Below are 14,452 nucleotides of genomic sequence, written 5' to 3'. Positions count from 1 at the left end.
GCGAGGACGTCCCGGACGCACCCGCGGGTGGTCCCCGCCGGCACCGGGGGCTCTTGAGGCCCCAGCAGCTGCCGCCCCGCGCCGGCCTGGCCGGCGGCCCCCATGGCGAGGCGGCCCCCGGTGCCGGCGGCTCCGGCTCAGCCCCTCGGTGCTACCCCGCGGCGGGGACGGGCGCGCCACACCCGGCCCGGCCCCGGGCGCCTGTCCCGCCGCCCCCGCGGGCGGCCTGAGGAGCCGGGCGCGGGCAGAGGCGGGCGAGGGGCGGGTTAAAAGCGGCTGCAGGTGAACGGGGAGGGACCTTAAAGCTGCGGGGCGGCGAGGCTGGGGCTGGCCGCGCCTCAGGCACCGCCGGACCCGGGAGCGGAGCAGCGCGGCGCGCCCGTCGCATCCCGGGTGTCCTGCCGAGCCGTGCCAGGTGAGGCTGTGGAGCGGCTCCCGTGTGCTGGAGCGGAGGGCTAGGCATCCAGCTGTGCGCCCCCGGAGCGGGCCGGGGTCCGTGTGGCGGGCCCGAGTGGGGCTCGGGTCGGGGGCATCCCCGGCGGGGCTGGGAGCTGGGGCGGCCGCGGGCAGCGGAGAGGGGCGATGTGAGGCTGGGGCGGTCGCGTCCCGTCCCCGTCCGCCGGCGCGGACCTGCCGGCGAGGCAGCCCTGCACGGCTCGGGGCTGAGCGCCGCCTGCCCCGGGCCCCCAGCGCCGGCCCGACCCGCAGTCCCGCCGCCTTGGTCAGTCCCGGGGAGCTCCCGCAGCGCGGCCGCTGCCGGTAGGAGCCGTCGGGCCTCAACGTAAAAACCGGCGTTTGTAAACGGGTGTCCTCTGGCAGGAGCCGACCGCGATCGGCCGCGGCGCTTCCCGCCGCAGAAGCCTGGCTGCGCGCCCCCCGCCGCCCCTGCCGCAGCGGAGCTCTGCGGGAGTGATAGGCTGGGGGGCGCCTCAAGGCGTACAGCTGGGAACCACCAAGTGGGGTTTTTGAGTGGTTTCCAAAAAAAAAAAAAAAGATGTCTTTGTTGGCAGGGCAAATGTCCCGATAGATTCACTCGGTGCCCACAGCTAATTTCAGCGTTTCTGTAGTGGCAGATGAGAAGAGAGATACGTGGTTTTCTCCCCCCATGCTTGCAGCACTGGTTCAGAACTTCAGTGCGAGGCTGTATTTGGAGGCCAGGTTGTTCACCCCGCTGGGATATACACTTCAAATACTTTCATTCGGTCCTGATCAGCCCCTTGGGAAGACTTCATTGAGTTTATTTTAATGACTGTGCAAGAGACATGAGGAAGTTCTTAACAGAAAGATGCAGGTATCTGATCATAGCTTAGAATCAGTGTAGAAAGTTGCATAAAATGCTGCCAGTTTTAGCAGAGACAAAACATGAGAAGCCTATGGAATTCCTGCCACCTTCTCAAAGCTTTTTTCTTTTTTTGTCCCAATTTCACCTTTCCTCATCACAGTAAATCTGACCCCTCCCTCTTGCCTCAAGGCTTGTCTGTAAAAGCTAGGCCCTTGTACCAAGGGTATGTGTTGGGGCACGTTAGTCCTTTAGTTGTGTTGTAACTACACTGGGTAAAGAAGGATTTTTTGGGGTGTTTTTTTGTTGTTTGGGGTTTCTTTTTCCCCCTCTGTTATGTGAGGATGAGAGATTTTGAAAAGTTTGATCAGTGTGGCATTGCAAGGTACTGTGTTCTCCCCACAGCACCCAGCCTGTGCTGTGCCAAGAGGTGACAGAGCTCTTATCCATGGCCAGTGTGGCTCTCCCACAGAGCAAAGTTGAGCCCTAGCCTTGAAAGATGTGGACCAGCTATGCAAGTTCCCAGCTCTGTTTTCAAAGTGTTTTTTCCAGTTCAGTGATGGTTTCCAAATGGCTGCGATCAGTGAAAGCTGAGCCCTGAGACTGAATTCTGACTTCAGCAAAACTTACGTTTAACTTTCAAAGGGACACAGAGTGTGGATTTTAGTTTTCAAGAGTAGGAGGAAAGATGAAATGAAACTTCTCTGAAGTTTCACCTCTTGTTTATTCTGCTGGGGTGTGATAACATCTAGCAAATCAACATAAACTTTTTAGCTGAGGGCTTTTTTTCTCTCGGCTCTGTGGCTCTGCTTGCCTCCTTTTTGGATAAGATAGCAATGAATGTGGAAGGGCAGGCTCTGCGGTATCTTCCTTTGCCTGTTGGCTTGTGCTGTATATGCACACGGCCCTGACAGAGCCAGCTTGAGGCTTCTCAGCAGTGTTGGCAAAGTCAGTTGCTGTACCTCTCAGATTTGAAGGGCCATGTCTGAGCTACAGCAGAAAACCTTGGAGGTCTGCTGGAGGTGTCTGGGTGGGGTGAGGGCTTCTGCTGAAGAAGGTCAAGTAGTACTTACCTCAGAGGCAAAGAAAGCACCAGCCCAGCCTTCTAGAGCTGTGGCACTGGCAAAGAAATCCAGTGAAAAGTACTAGAGAAGTCTGTCTAGATATGGCCTTAACTCATGCAGTGATAGTAATTTCTATTACTTTGTGAAATACACTGAGAGGCAAAACACTGACAACAGTCTACCACAGAAATGGAAATATCTTAAGAAAGGCAAGGAGGGCATGGAGGATGCATGGAAGAAATGTATTTGAAGATGTAACGTTTCCTGCCTAAAGCATCAAGGTATGCTCGTCCCATCATAAATAAATGGAAAGAAAGAGTTTAATAAGCTGTTTGAATCTATAAACATATGGGTGACATTAATGAAAGTGACTTGCATTTGTCTATGACTCAGGTAAGTGCTAGGAAGTCCTTTCATTTTTAGAAGGTCTAGAGCTGATTTTTCACCCTTTGAAAAGTGACCATTTGGTGTATTATGTCATCCTTCAGGTAAAAGGACACAGAAAAGAAAATGGACTGGGGAGCTCTGCAGGCCATTTTAGGAGGCGTAAATAAACACTCCACCAGTATTGGGAAGATATGGCTCACAGTCCTGTTCATCTTCCGTATCATGATCCTGGTTGTGGCTGCAGAGAGAGTCTGGGGAGATGAACAACAAGATTTTGTCTGCAACACGCTTCAGCCTGGGTGCAGAAATGTTTGCTATGATCACTTTTTCCCCATCTCTCACATCAGACTCTGGGCCCTGCAGCTGATCTTTGTTTCCACACCTGCACTGCTGGTGGCCATGCATGTAGCTTACAGGAGGCATGAGAAGAAAAGGAGATTCAGAAATGGTGAGAAAATCAATATTGAAGAGCTGAAAACTGAAAAGTTTCATATCCGGGGTCCCCTGTGGTGGACATACACTGGCAGCATCTTCTTCAGGATTGTCTTTGAAGCGGTCTTCATGTATGTGTTCTATTACATGTATGATGGGTACCAGATGCCTCGCCTGGTGAAGTGTGACGCATGGCCTTGCCCCAACACAGTGGATTGTTTTGTGTCTCGGCCCACTGAGAAAACCACATTTACTATCTTCATGCTTGCTGTGTCTGCAATCTGCATGATGTTGAATCTGGCTGAGTTGTGTTACCTAGTGATAAAAATTTGCATGAAAGAATCCAGGAAAACAACAGTTTTAAAATAATTCTCCATTTTCAAGATTTCTTAGCTCCCTGTTTCCGTCAAACTTTCTTAGGTGTCAGAAAACAATCAGCAATATTTTCACAGTCAAGGAAAAGGATAAAAGTGAATGTTCATTCATGTTTTAAAAATTGTAGCTTCCCTGGGAAGCTGCCACTGAGGCAGGTTTTAAAGGTCGTGAGCTAATTCAGTATTTCTGCATCCACAAATAGAGAGAGCAGCCTTCTGACAGCAACTTTTCCCAAGTATGCCTACTGCTGGGATCCTGTTGTTGGCACAAAGTAACTTTTCAAAAATTGTGAGTGGAAGGGCCCAGAGAAAGCTCTAGTGCCCAAAGGAGAGACAGGAATCACACACTGTCAGCTTCAGAGGCAAGCCAATAACAACAGGTTTGGGTCAAAAGTGGGATTAAGGTTTTTCAGGGGGAACTTGCACCTTGTGAAAAGGAGTAAGACAAGGAGTTGATTGTGTTTATAGCAGATGTCCTATTCTCTCTCTTTAGTATTCTGAAGAGCAAGGCAAGAGCCTAGGAACACAGGTACTCTATGGCAATACATGCTGTCAGCTCTGCTGGGCACCACCAAAGGTTTTCATCTTTTTAATTCCTCACGTACACTGAGGAGCATCTGCTACAGGGTTGGGGGTGACCAGTCTCAACTGCCTGTGAATGTCTTTAGGTCAGTGCTGCCTCCCTCCACTCACAGGGGCTGCAGCAGTGGGAGGAATTAAGTTTGTTTTTTCATTCTCTTGGTCAGGTGAAAAAGGGATTGTCACCTTTGAGAAGGTAAGAGCAGTGCAACTGTCTTCCTCCTTCTCTTCTCCCCCAACACTTTGTGAAGAATCTCAGTACAGTAGATTTTATTCAACAAAAAGTTTTTTTACCACCTGACTGTGCCTCCTTCAGCTGCATGCCTTTAAAAGTGTTGGGTTTTTTTCAGCAGAAGGCAAGAAAAATTGCCTTGTTTCATTCTGTTATCCAAAAGAAATGCTTCAACTTACAGCATGATATGTTGCATCTACCAGTGCTCCTTCCATCAGACCCTTTTTCCTATCCAACCTGCACAGCTTTTCTTCATAAAACCTTCTACCTCTCTGAGGTACCTTTCAAGTGAGTTCATCAAACCACTCCTGATCTCTTGAACATTCCACATTGTGAGACTGAATCACCCTTCCTCTTCTTACAGTAGGTCTAACAGGAATTACAGTTTGCAGAGCTAAAATAGCAAAGGGACCCAATCCGACATGAGGAGGAACTTGGCATTTTCCTTACAATTCACATTGCTGAGCTGTGAATTGTGTGTTACTAACTTCAAGAACTACGTGAGTCAGTCTGGTCTTGTTTCTCCAAAGCAGTCTCAAAACTTGTCTTATGGCAGACACACCAGCACATACAGCAACACAGTTTATCTCCCAAGTGCCTGCTCATTGAACCCACTTCTAGAAAGCTGTCTATTTCTCCTCCTTAGCTTTAATAACTAGCCTTTCCCCAAAATGAATGAGCGCTATCTTAGCTTTTCTATTTGTATGTCTCTCTTACCATGTATTTAAGTTTATCACTGTTGGAGTAAACAAAGCTGCATGAATTAAGACCTGTGACCCCTCATTGTGCACTGGAAGTGGAGCATAAGCAGGCTCCCATGGCTTGTGAGCTACACCCGCTGTTACAACTTGACTGCAGGTAGAAATCTGTCATCTAAGAGGGAAGAAAGAAAACCATAACACCACCATCCTCAGAAGCATGAACAAAAAGATGGGAAGTCATTAATAATGAGCTGAACTGGAAACCTGGACTATGAAAACATCCTTAATTCAACTCTAAAGAGCAAAGCTTGGCACGTATCAGGTTTGTACTTGGTAAAGTTCCTGCATTGTTCTGTGTACAAGTATGAAGAGAACAAACTATCTACACTCCCAGTGCTCTAGTATTACATTTCTTTTGTAACAACAGGATTATTTTTTTTTTCTGAAATCATAATTAAAGCACTCTTTGTGCTGTTTTCTGTATTACTTGTACATGCTGTGTATTACCTAACGTGTCTAATGAAAATCTGTTTACCATAATGGAAAATGTATGCACCGATACTATATTTAATAGCCAAGGGCTACTGTAAGGATTTTAGTCTTCTGCTGCAGGTTGGTTTTTCAACTGGTTACATTGCCTGTTATCCTGCAGATTTTGTGAGCTGATAGTGGAAGGTCACATATGTGACCCCACTAGAAGTCAAATGTGCTGCCCAAGTCAGCCTTGTACAAGTAGAAATGCAGCTGAAAGAGGCTGGTGATAAACCAGCTCCATAGGGGAGAGAGTTTGTTTTCCTAGCCTGCCTTTGAGTTTAACTCAAGGAACCTGGAATGAGACACACCAAAACTGCTAACATTAACACTATGAGGTTATCTTCGACTAGCAGTTTGGCAACCAGATTATCACACAGACAAGACAGAAATAAGGGAAGTGTCTGGAAGTGGCCAAGAGAGGACTTTGATCCAGAACAGCAGCATCAGACAATAGTAGCTCTTCTTCTGAGATTTATTTTCTTTGTATATTAAATTTGACTAAGTAGTTGCTTTGTAGGGAAAAAATGTTTGGATACTTCATAGGAATTGCACCTGTTTCTACACCTGCTACATTGCATGGTTGACCTTCTACAAATGGATTTCATACAGATTAAAATATGATGCTGTGTTGGAATTGTGTCTGTTCCTTTCTGAAATACACTAGAAGTGTCTACACTTTTGGCACTTGGTTCCTAGGCTTTTCTCAGAATGAAGATTGCAAGAGTGTTGAAAAATGAAGCATCATACCTGGAAGTTATGACTGCAAAAGAGGCTGATTCCTTACTGTGTCCAGTGTAGCCAGGATATAAAGTGTCAAATCATGTGATATCAGAACTGGGAAGTGTAGAATTGGGGCTGGCTAGAATTATACCTTGGCTGAAATCACTCAGAGAAATCACCACTGACTTCATCAAGCTAAACTTTTTAGAATCGTAGAATGGTTTGGATTAGAAGGGACCTTAAAGATCATCTAGTTCCAAATCCTCTGCCATGGGCAGGGACACCTCCCACCAGACCAGGCTGCTCACAGCCCCATCCAGCCTGGCCTTGAGCACTGCCAGGGATGGGGCAGCCACAGCTGCTCTGGGCAACCTGTTTCCATGCCTCACCATCCTTATAGTAAAGAATTTCTTCCTCATACCTAATCTAAATCTGCCCTCTTTCAGTTTAAAGCCATTCCCCCTTCTCCTATCGCTACATGGCCTTGTAAAAAGTCCCTCTTCAGCTTTCCTGTAGGCCCTGTTAGGTGCTGGAAGGCTGATTTAAGGTCTCAGCCTTCTCCAGGCTGAACCACCCCAACTCTCTCAGCCTGTCTTCATAGGAGAGGTGCTCCAGCCCCCTGATCATTGTGGCCCTCATCCAAAAAAACCCACACTACAAACACGTTTGTCAGGAAGGTGGGGTGGGGGTGAGGGATGGACTTTTGGCGGGGAAAGAAGCAGCAGACTTCACTATTAACTCATAGACTCAGCTAGAGAAAAATACTCTTAACTCCTATGTGAGAAAGACTAGTTTAAAAGAAAATCAGAATAATGAATGTGTATTTATGACTTCTGGATATAGAAGTACCTTTATTAAAGGTTTCCTTAGACAAAAATAAAAAAATCCTTTGGATGTTTTACAGTTATCATGAGCCAACATACTGTGTTATTTGCTATCTGACAGCAAGAATATAAAAGGCAAATTATACGCTCTGTACAGGGAAGAGCACTCTTGCACCATGGAGATTTAATTTAAAATAGCAACACTGTTAAAAATTGCTTTATTTTATAGAAAGTATACTGCAACAAATAAGCAACAGCTAAGAGCACTTCACTACAAACTGAACTTGGTGAAAATTAATCTCTTTTTTTCCCCTAATCATAATTCCTTCCCCCAAAATTAGGCTAATGTGTTTTGCAATGCAACAAAAATCACACTCAAAGAATTGCACTGTATTTTGTCGTGACCTGTTCTAATATTCAGGACAGCCACTGCCCTGAGAATTAATTACAGGTTTCTTTAGATTTTCACCATATTATTATCTATACCGTCATTTGAACCTGTTTGTAGACAGTGGCAAGAGTAATGGTAACTATCTGAGGCTTAATGAGCTAAGACTAATGGTAATGATCTTCAAGATAGTTCAGGAGGTACACTTTTTTGCCACTTGACCAACGCAGCTTGTCACTGTAATTTTCTTTTACAGAATATATTTCTCTTCTGGAAAGCTGGCCCAGCTCTGACCTGGTTTATAAGCCTTCCAAGCCACCAAAAAAAAGTCTTTATGATCTAGGTTCGGAAATGCATTAAGCTTTAATCAGCAGGCCTGGCTGAAGAAACAAGTCACATATCTGACTTTCCACCTTTAAAAACATAGCTTGCCCCTGCTATAGTTGGTCCCCCAGTACTACCATAGAATTCAGCCTCCGAATTAGCCACGTAATTGCACATACCTTCTTCCTTTTTCTGCCCATTAAATCACTGCCACTAGCTCGATGATTGTTTCACATCTCTCTGCCTGCTCTGTGCTCCATTCATTGTATTTGAATAAGCCATTTACTAAAACATCCTCTCCAAGAATACCACCAGGTACCCAGATGCCTACACAAACCTTTCTGGTAAAAGAGTGATGTGGTATCAATATGACATAGAGTTTAGGGAAATACATTTTGAGAGAACTGAGAGAGAACTTACACAGTTGAGCTATGAGTCACTGCAGGTTGTAGATGAATATTTTGAACAGCAGAGTATATTCTGTGTGCTGCTAAGAACGAGCATTTCACTCACAGCCTGGCACAGTGTCCAGGATAATACCGTAGTGTGTGAACGCAGTCACACTGACCTGAAGCAGGTGGCATTTTTCAGCGGAGAAGCTGTGCGGGGCAGGCTTACTTGCTTAGGCAAGGTGTATCTTTTCCGTTGGCAATTATGGTAATACAGGCTTCTCAGCTAGGAAAGACAATAGCAGTCTTAAAGCTGCCAGGGTCATGAAATTTGGTTTTAAAGTGTTTTGCAGATCATCTTCTACTGAGGGTCAGTCTTTAAGATGGCACATAAAAATTCCTCCCATACCTCTAAGAGATCCACACATTAGCAGGAATGCTACATCTTCTTTAGACGGTGTGACTGGAAGACTTGCTATCCATTTGGTATCCAACTATCAATATTTCTTTTGTCACAAGACTGCTTTCACTTGATTTGAAAGTATTATAGCAGTCCTAGTACATAGACTCAACCCTGAATCTCATTGTTGCTGAGTTTCCCCAACTGAAAGGTAAAGGTGACAACTATGCCATGTTCACAGGAGCACAACAGTTTAATTGAGCACTCTTTGTTAAGATCATTGCAACAGGTGCCAGAAAAAAGTATTTTATAATTATTCTGTGGTAAAGATTTCAAACCTATTGTATGTTGCATCATCAGTGTAATGTCTAGTTATGACTAGTCATGTCCCTGCCTAGGTGTTGCATCCTTTCCAAGGACCGTTTAATATACAGTTTAAATAGCTTCCACAGTGTCTCCAGCACAAATAAACAAGAACAATCTATATGCTTACCCACACACATGTGCACAGACACAGAGAAACAAACTGACTAAATCATTATCTCACTGTTATCTGATAGAACACTGAGACATCTCAACAAGGATGTGTCAGGAATGATTTCTGCCTATGCCATGATAAAAGCTTTTGTGTATAGCAGTAAAATAGTTATTAATGACTCATTGTCAAAGTGCAAGCATCCACCAAATGGGATAAACAGTATGCAGCTGGGAGGAGCTGCAGGTACATAAGAAGATAGGCTTAGAATCCAGTAAGATCTTTATCACCAGGAGAAATGTTTTAACAAAAGCAGTTTTAGAAGTTATGAAGGACTAAATGCTACTATTGCAGAACACTAAGTACTTGCAGAAATGTAGCACAGAGACCTCTTCTGAACCAAATAACAGTTCTGTAGAGAAGAGCTGAAATCTGAGTAGATCATCAGTGGAACATGAGTCAGTAACATTGTTGACTTGGGAAAATATCATACTGGTATGCATTAAAGGTTTGTCAAATCATGTTTGAAATAATATTTACACTCTTGTTAGGACCTGAAAGTCATTATCTAGACTCTACTTTGGGGCATCATCTGCCCAAAAATCCCATCAGCTGGAGAAATCCAGGAGTCAGGAAAAATATATCACCAAATGTCTAAAACCCAGAACCTGTGAGGAAAGCTTGAAAGAAATTAGTTGGCCTGGAAAAGTCAGAGGAAAGATCCAACAGCACTCTTCAAATATGTAAAGGGTTGCGGCAAAGAGGATTAGGATCTTGCTCTTTACATCCACTGGCAACAGGACAAGAAGTAATGGGCTTACACTGCAACGAGATGTAGGCTGGTCACTGCAAAACCTCTCTGTGAAGAGGGCTAAGCATTGAGTTGGATGACAGACTTTCCATCACTGAAGTTTGTTAAATGGTGACTCAGTTCAACATCTGCTGAGAATGATCTAGGTATAGGACTGCTCTAGGACAGAGGGAACTTCTAAAATCTGTGAAGAACGAGACCCCAACTGAAAGAGTCAGTTGTACAGATTCCTTTTGCTGAGCCAGATCTCAGCTGATGAATCAACATCTCTTTCATATAAACTCAAGTCTACTTGTCAGTGCAGGGTCTATTCAGCATGTCTGTCAGCATGGTTCCTTTGTGCTTTCAGCAATTGTAATAATACATTCTCACACTATAATAATTCTACCTGACAAAGCATATGAGGTGGCATTGCAAGTAAATAAAATTGTAATTAATATAAATGAAGTTGATGATGGAGTTTGGGTTTTTCTTCTTCAGCAGACTGGGTAAAAAGCTCCTTCTGCCTCAGTTTTGTGTCTCTCAAAATAGGCATTCTTCCCAACAGGAGGAAGACCAAAACCCAGATCAATTTTCAGTTTTGCTGCCCAGTTGACTATATATGCAAACAATGGTGGAGTTCACTGAAGCCTGGTCTGTGTCCAGAAGTTTCACAGCAATAGCATGCCATTTTGTGTTACTGGTTTCTTTCAAAGGCAGGCCATCATGTTGTGAAGCAGTTCGAATTTTGTAGAGAAATTTCCCTATACGTGAGCTTGTTCTTCCGTTTCAAAGCAAGATAGCTATTGCTGTTGCTTTCTGTGGAAGGCAGCTAGTATCTGAGGTCTTTCCAAATTCATCGTGTGTGTCAGCAAATACACCAATTCCTGGTAAAACATACCATGTTTGCTCTTATTCTGAATACAATGAAAAAAACCATCCTTGTTTAGGAGCTTTGGTTGTGGTTTGGCACTATGAATTGTTTACTGGTAGTACTAGTTTAGGGCATTAAACTGACATCATCCCTTTCTGCTCATTCTTACCCTGCCTGTGTCTCTCCCTCGCCCCATTCAACGCGGTGCCTCCACTCCAGGAGCTTTATCATGCCAGCACAGTTGTTTGCACAGCTGTGCTCAGCACCGGATTGGGTGACTGGTTTAGCTGATGAAGAAACAAATGTTTTGCTTTGCTGGATTGTTTTTTAGCTGGATCAATTCCTTGATCTGTCTTACAGGAAGGCCGCACAAACTTTTATGCTGACGTGACTGTGGGGCAGTAGGCCATGGTGTTGGGCAAGAAGAGCTGCAGGGAGTGAACAGAAGGTGCCAGGGGAATGGCAACTTGCTACGTTTATTTGCTGTTACACACACTGCAATTTCAAACTACAGCCTCTGGCTGTATTTTTATAAGTGACTGGTACTAGAAAGACAGAAGTCCTGCTGCCTTTTCCTTCTTTTGCTGCTGTACCCTTCACTGCTTCTACTCCTTTCTGTGGCCCTGCTTCTCACCTACTGGCCATCTTCTCCCTTGCTCGGACGCAATCTCCCCTCAACCTTCGTATAAGTTGATTTAACTCACTAACTCAGCAGAGAACTATTTGAACTCTGCATTTTGATATGTTTTAAGCTTGGCTTACTGCCAGGCATGAATTTATTTCAAGTATCAATATTTTTATTCCTTCATATTTCTGCCATTGTTGTGGGAAAAAAAGCATCACACCATGATAGAATGATAAAAGGCATCATTTCTCTTAGGATTTCGCATGTCCTGTCTCTCTTTTTTGATTCTTCTTCCTAAGAGATGCCTGGCTTGTACAGTTATAGTTCTTCCTCTGCTACGTGTCATATGGAGCTTTTGCTTCCATGAAGATGACCTGAAAGAATCTCACTGCTACATATGCCAGAACAGTCTGGTTTTGTTTGTTCTATTAGGAGACTTCCCACACTTTCCAAAGGTCTTTTGAGAGGAAGCCTGCTTTGGTGGGTAAAACACCCGCCTAGGGTCTCAGTGCCATTCTCAGAACTCTGTAACCTAGGGTGAGTCATTAAGTCTTCCCATGCCTCTATTCCTACAAACTAGAAGTAACAAGAACTCTTCCTACAAACTAGAAATAAGAATAATTCTTCCGGTCACTTGTTCTTATTTGTTAATATGCTGTGTTCTCTGATGTGCTTCTCAGCAGTGTCTAACAGAACAGAACACTAATCCCTAATTGGTACAATAATAATAATAATAATAATTACTATATGAGATTAAACTACTACTTCAGTCTTTTTATTACCATTTTATTTGTTAGTTAATTAGTTCTAAAGTCTTTCAATTTATCCATATAGCAAACAACTAGAGAAAAGATTTTAATCCTCCTTGCTTTGAACTATGCTTCCTGAGGTAGCAGTACCCTTTCTCATCATGTAAATATCTTTAGTGCCATCTTCTGTAGTGCAGCGGCATGTCAAGCACAAATTTTTTTATTGGCATACAATGCAGTGCCACAACACGCTGAACTGAAGGCATTTGTAGCTCTTTTTTCAGGCTGACTGCATGGACAGAACTGCTATCAGCACTGCCAAGCCATGTATCACTTTAGTGTGGCTTGTTTACAACTAACAACACATGCCACAGTTTAGGGGTCCTTCCACTAAACTGTTTGGATGCAGAGTTATGGTAAGAGAGATGCTCTTCTGCACTTTAAAATAGATGCTTAAATTAGAAATAGTGGGGTAATTGGTTTAATACTGATCTGAAAAAGGTCCATTTTTCTTGAGCAGCAGCTCAGGTTCAGACTAATACCAAGATACATCTCCTTAACTTATGAGATCTTTTTATCATTTCATGAAGTTTGGTGTCTATTTTTGATCTTCTTTCTTTGTACCTTGCCATGCAAACCTGATTCTTCTGATCCTAAAAATACCTGCCTGACTGTTCTGTCTACACACTTCTTGAATTTACTTTGTTTCTGCACTGGCCAAATCATATACTGCTAAAGGTGTGTTTACGCATGGAATGGGAGCTGTCACCTGTGGAGGCTTGGATGGAAGAAAAAAAAGTAATACTAAAGAAGAAAATCAAAAGAAGGCTGAAAATAATGTAAATATAAATTTTAATGTAAAATTTTAAATGTCACCTGAAGCTTTATGTTGCTATCTATTGTTAATGGAGGGAATCCTTTAAACACAGTAAGGACCTAGGGATTTGGAGCACACTAAAGTGGCATCTGGCCACTGGCAGTGCTGTGCACCTTTAAAGATGAGTGACAGTAAGCAAGCTAGCAGGGATGGCTCTTTCATGGGAATCCCTCTGCCAGAAAGTCCATATGAAGAGACACTTTTTAACACCATTGCTTAAATCTGAGCATATTTTCCTTCTGAATAAATTCCTCAGGGAGACAAGTCCTACATTTTCTGTTTCCCCTCTTATTTGGCTTCAGATCCCCTTGTTCTAGCATGCAACTAACAAATAGCCCTTCATACCTCCTACCTCCTTCCTCAACATGCTTTCATGCTTGAACTTGTACTGGTACATAATCGGTTCTTTATTTTTAAAGCTGCTCCCTTCAAGTTTCCCCCAGGGATTTTGCTTCCTTGCCTGTCTCATTTTCTACAATTGTCCCAGAGGGTCCTGTCAACAGCCCAGAGCTTTTCTTGTAAGAACCCAGAAGGGAATTCTTGGAAAACTGATGGGTATAGTCTCCTGGTCGGCAGGCACTGCCTCGGATTATCCCTCTTCGAAATGTCTTGAATTCTGTCCTAAAAACCTTCTGTGGCAGTACTGAAAGGCTGCTCTAGAGCCTCAGTGCTCTCCTGAGTAAGTTATTTTTTTCTTACAAAAAGGGGTCAAGGGCAGTTTGTACAAGTTGTGGGAAATACCTTCCAGAGACTGAAAAAGCCATCATGGAAACATCCAGTGCTTCATGCTATTAAACCTTTTGGACAGATGGCTGAAAGTGAGAGGTCTCTGTCTACCTCTCCCAAAAATCAAACCTCCTTCCCTTCAGCTGACCTGATGAGTCAAGGGGCTTCACCATATGAAAGAACTTATAATGTCAGGAGTTACTGGGTCTGCTGGGATTCCCTCCTGTACCTTAACACCCCCCCTCATGCCCCACTGCTTCAGGATCCACACTGCGATATTACTACACTTAATCATGGCAGCACCATGTTTCAGATGTACCACCCATCTCCAAATAAAGTAATTTGTCCTTGTGCTACCACTAGTGCTTAGGTCAACAAAGATCTTCCTTCCTACTGTTTTCAGCTGAAAGATTTATAGGGAGCAACCAAAGGTTGCAAGGATACAAGAGCATGGGGATGGTATGTTTCAGTCTGTCACGTGTCCTCTGGTACACACAGCTCCTGAAAGTGTCTCAAAATTTTTCTTGGATGGTATTTTTACTAAATAGAGCAACAGAGAGCCTTGGAAATGAACTGGTGTCTGTCTGACTGACTAGAGTAGCTATCAACAGAAACTCGTACATTATTGCTGAATAATCATCAAGTCATCATGGTAGTTCAAGTCATTCTAAGGTTTTCCTTTTTCAGGGTAACACTGAAGAACACACAA

At 44.0% G+C, this 14,452-nt stretch overlaps 1 protein-coding gene across 1 annotated transcript; it reads left to right on the top strand.

The window, feature by feature from the left end:
* The first annotated feature begins 271 nt into the window (after window positions 1-271).
* LOC102054301 (gap junction beta-6 protein) lies at window positions 272-6,216 on the top strand. Its single transcript, XM_055703305.1, has 2 exons — window positions 272-415; window positions 2,832-6,216. The coding sequence occupies exon 2, from the start codon at window positions 2,854-2,856 to the stop codon at window positions 3,529-3,531; it is 678 nt and encodes a 225-aa protein (XP_055559280.1). The 5' UTR covers window positions 272-415; window positions 2,832-2,853; the 3' UTR covers window positions 3,532-6,216.
* Window positions 6,217-14,452: the final 8,236 nt, after the last annotated feature.

This window comes from Falco cherrug, chromosome 2 (assembly GCF_023634085.1).
Source record: "Falco cherrug isolate bFalChe1 chromosome 2, bFalChe1.pri, whole genome shotgun sequence".
NCBI lineage: Eukaryota > Metazoa > Chordata > Aves > Falconiformes > Falconidae > Falco > Falco cherrug.
The sequence above is the reverse complement of the archived record's forward strand: the minus strand, read 5'-3'. Positions and strand labels throughout refer to the sequence as shown.

Coding starts and splice junctions, on each gene's coding strand:
- LOC102054301 (XM_055703305.1), top strand. CDS start 2,854: ATGGACTGGGGAGCTCTGCAGGCCATTTTAGGAGGCGTAAATAAACAC.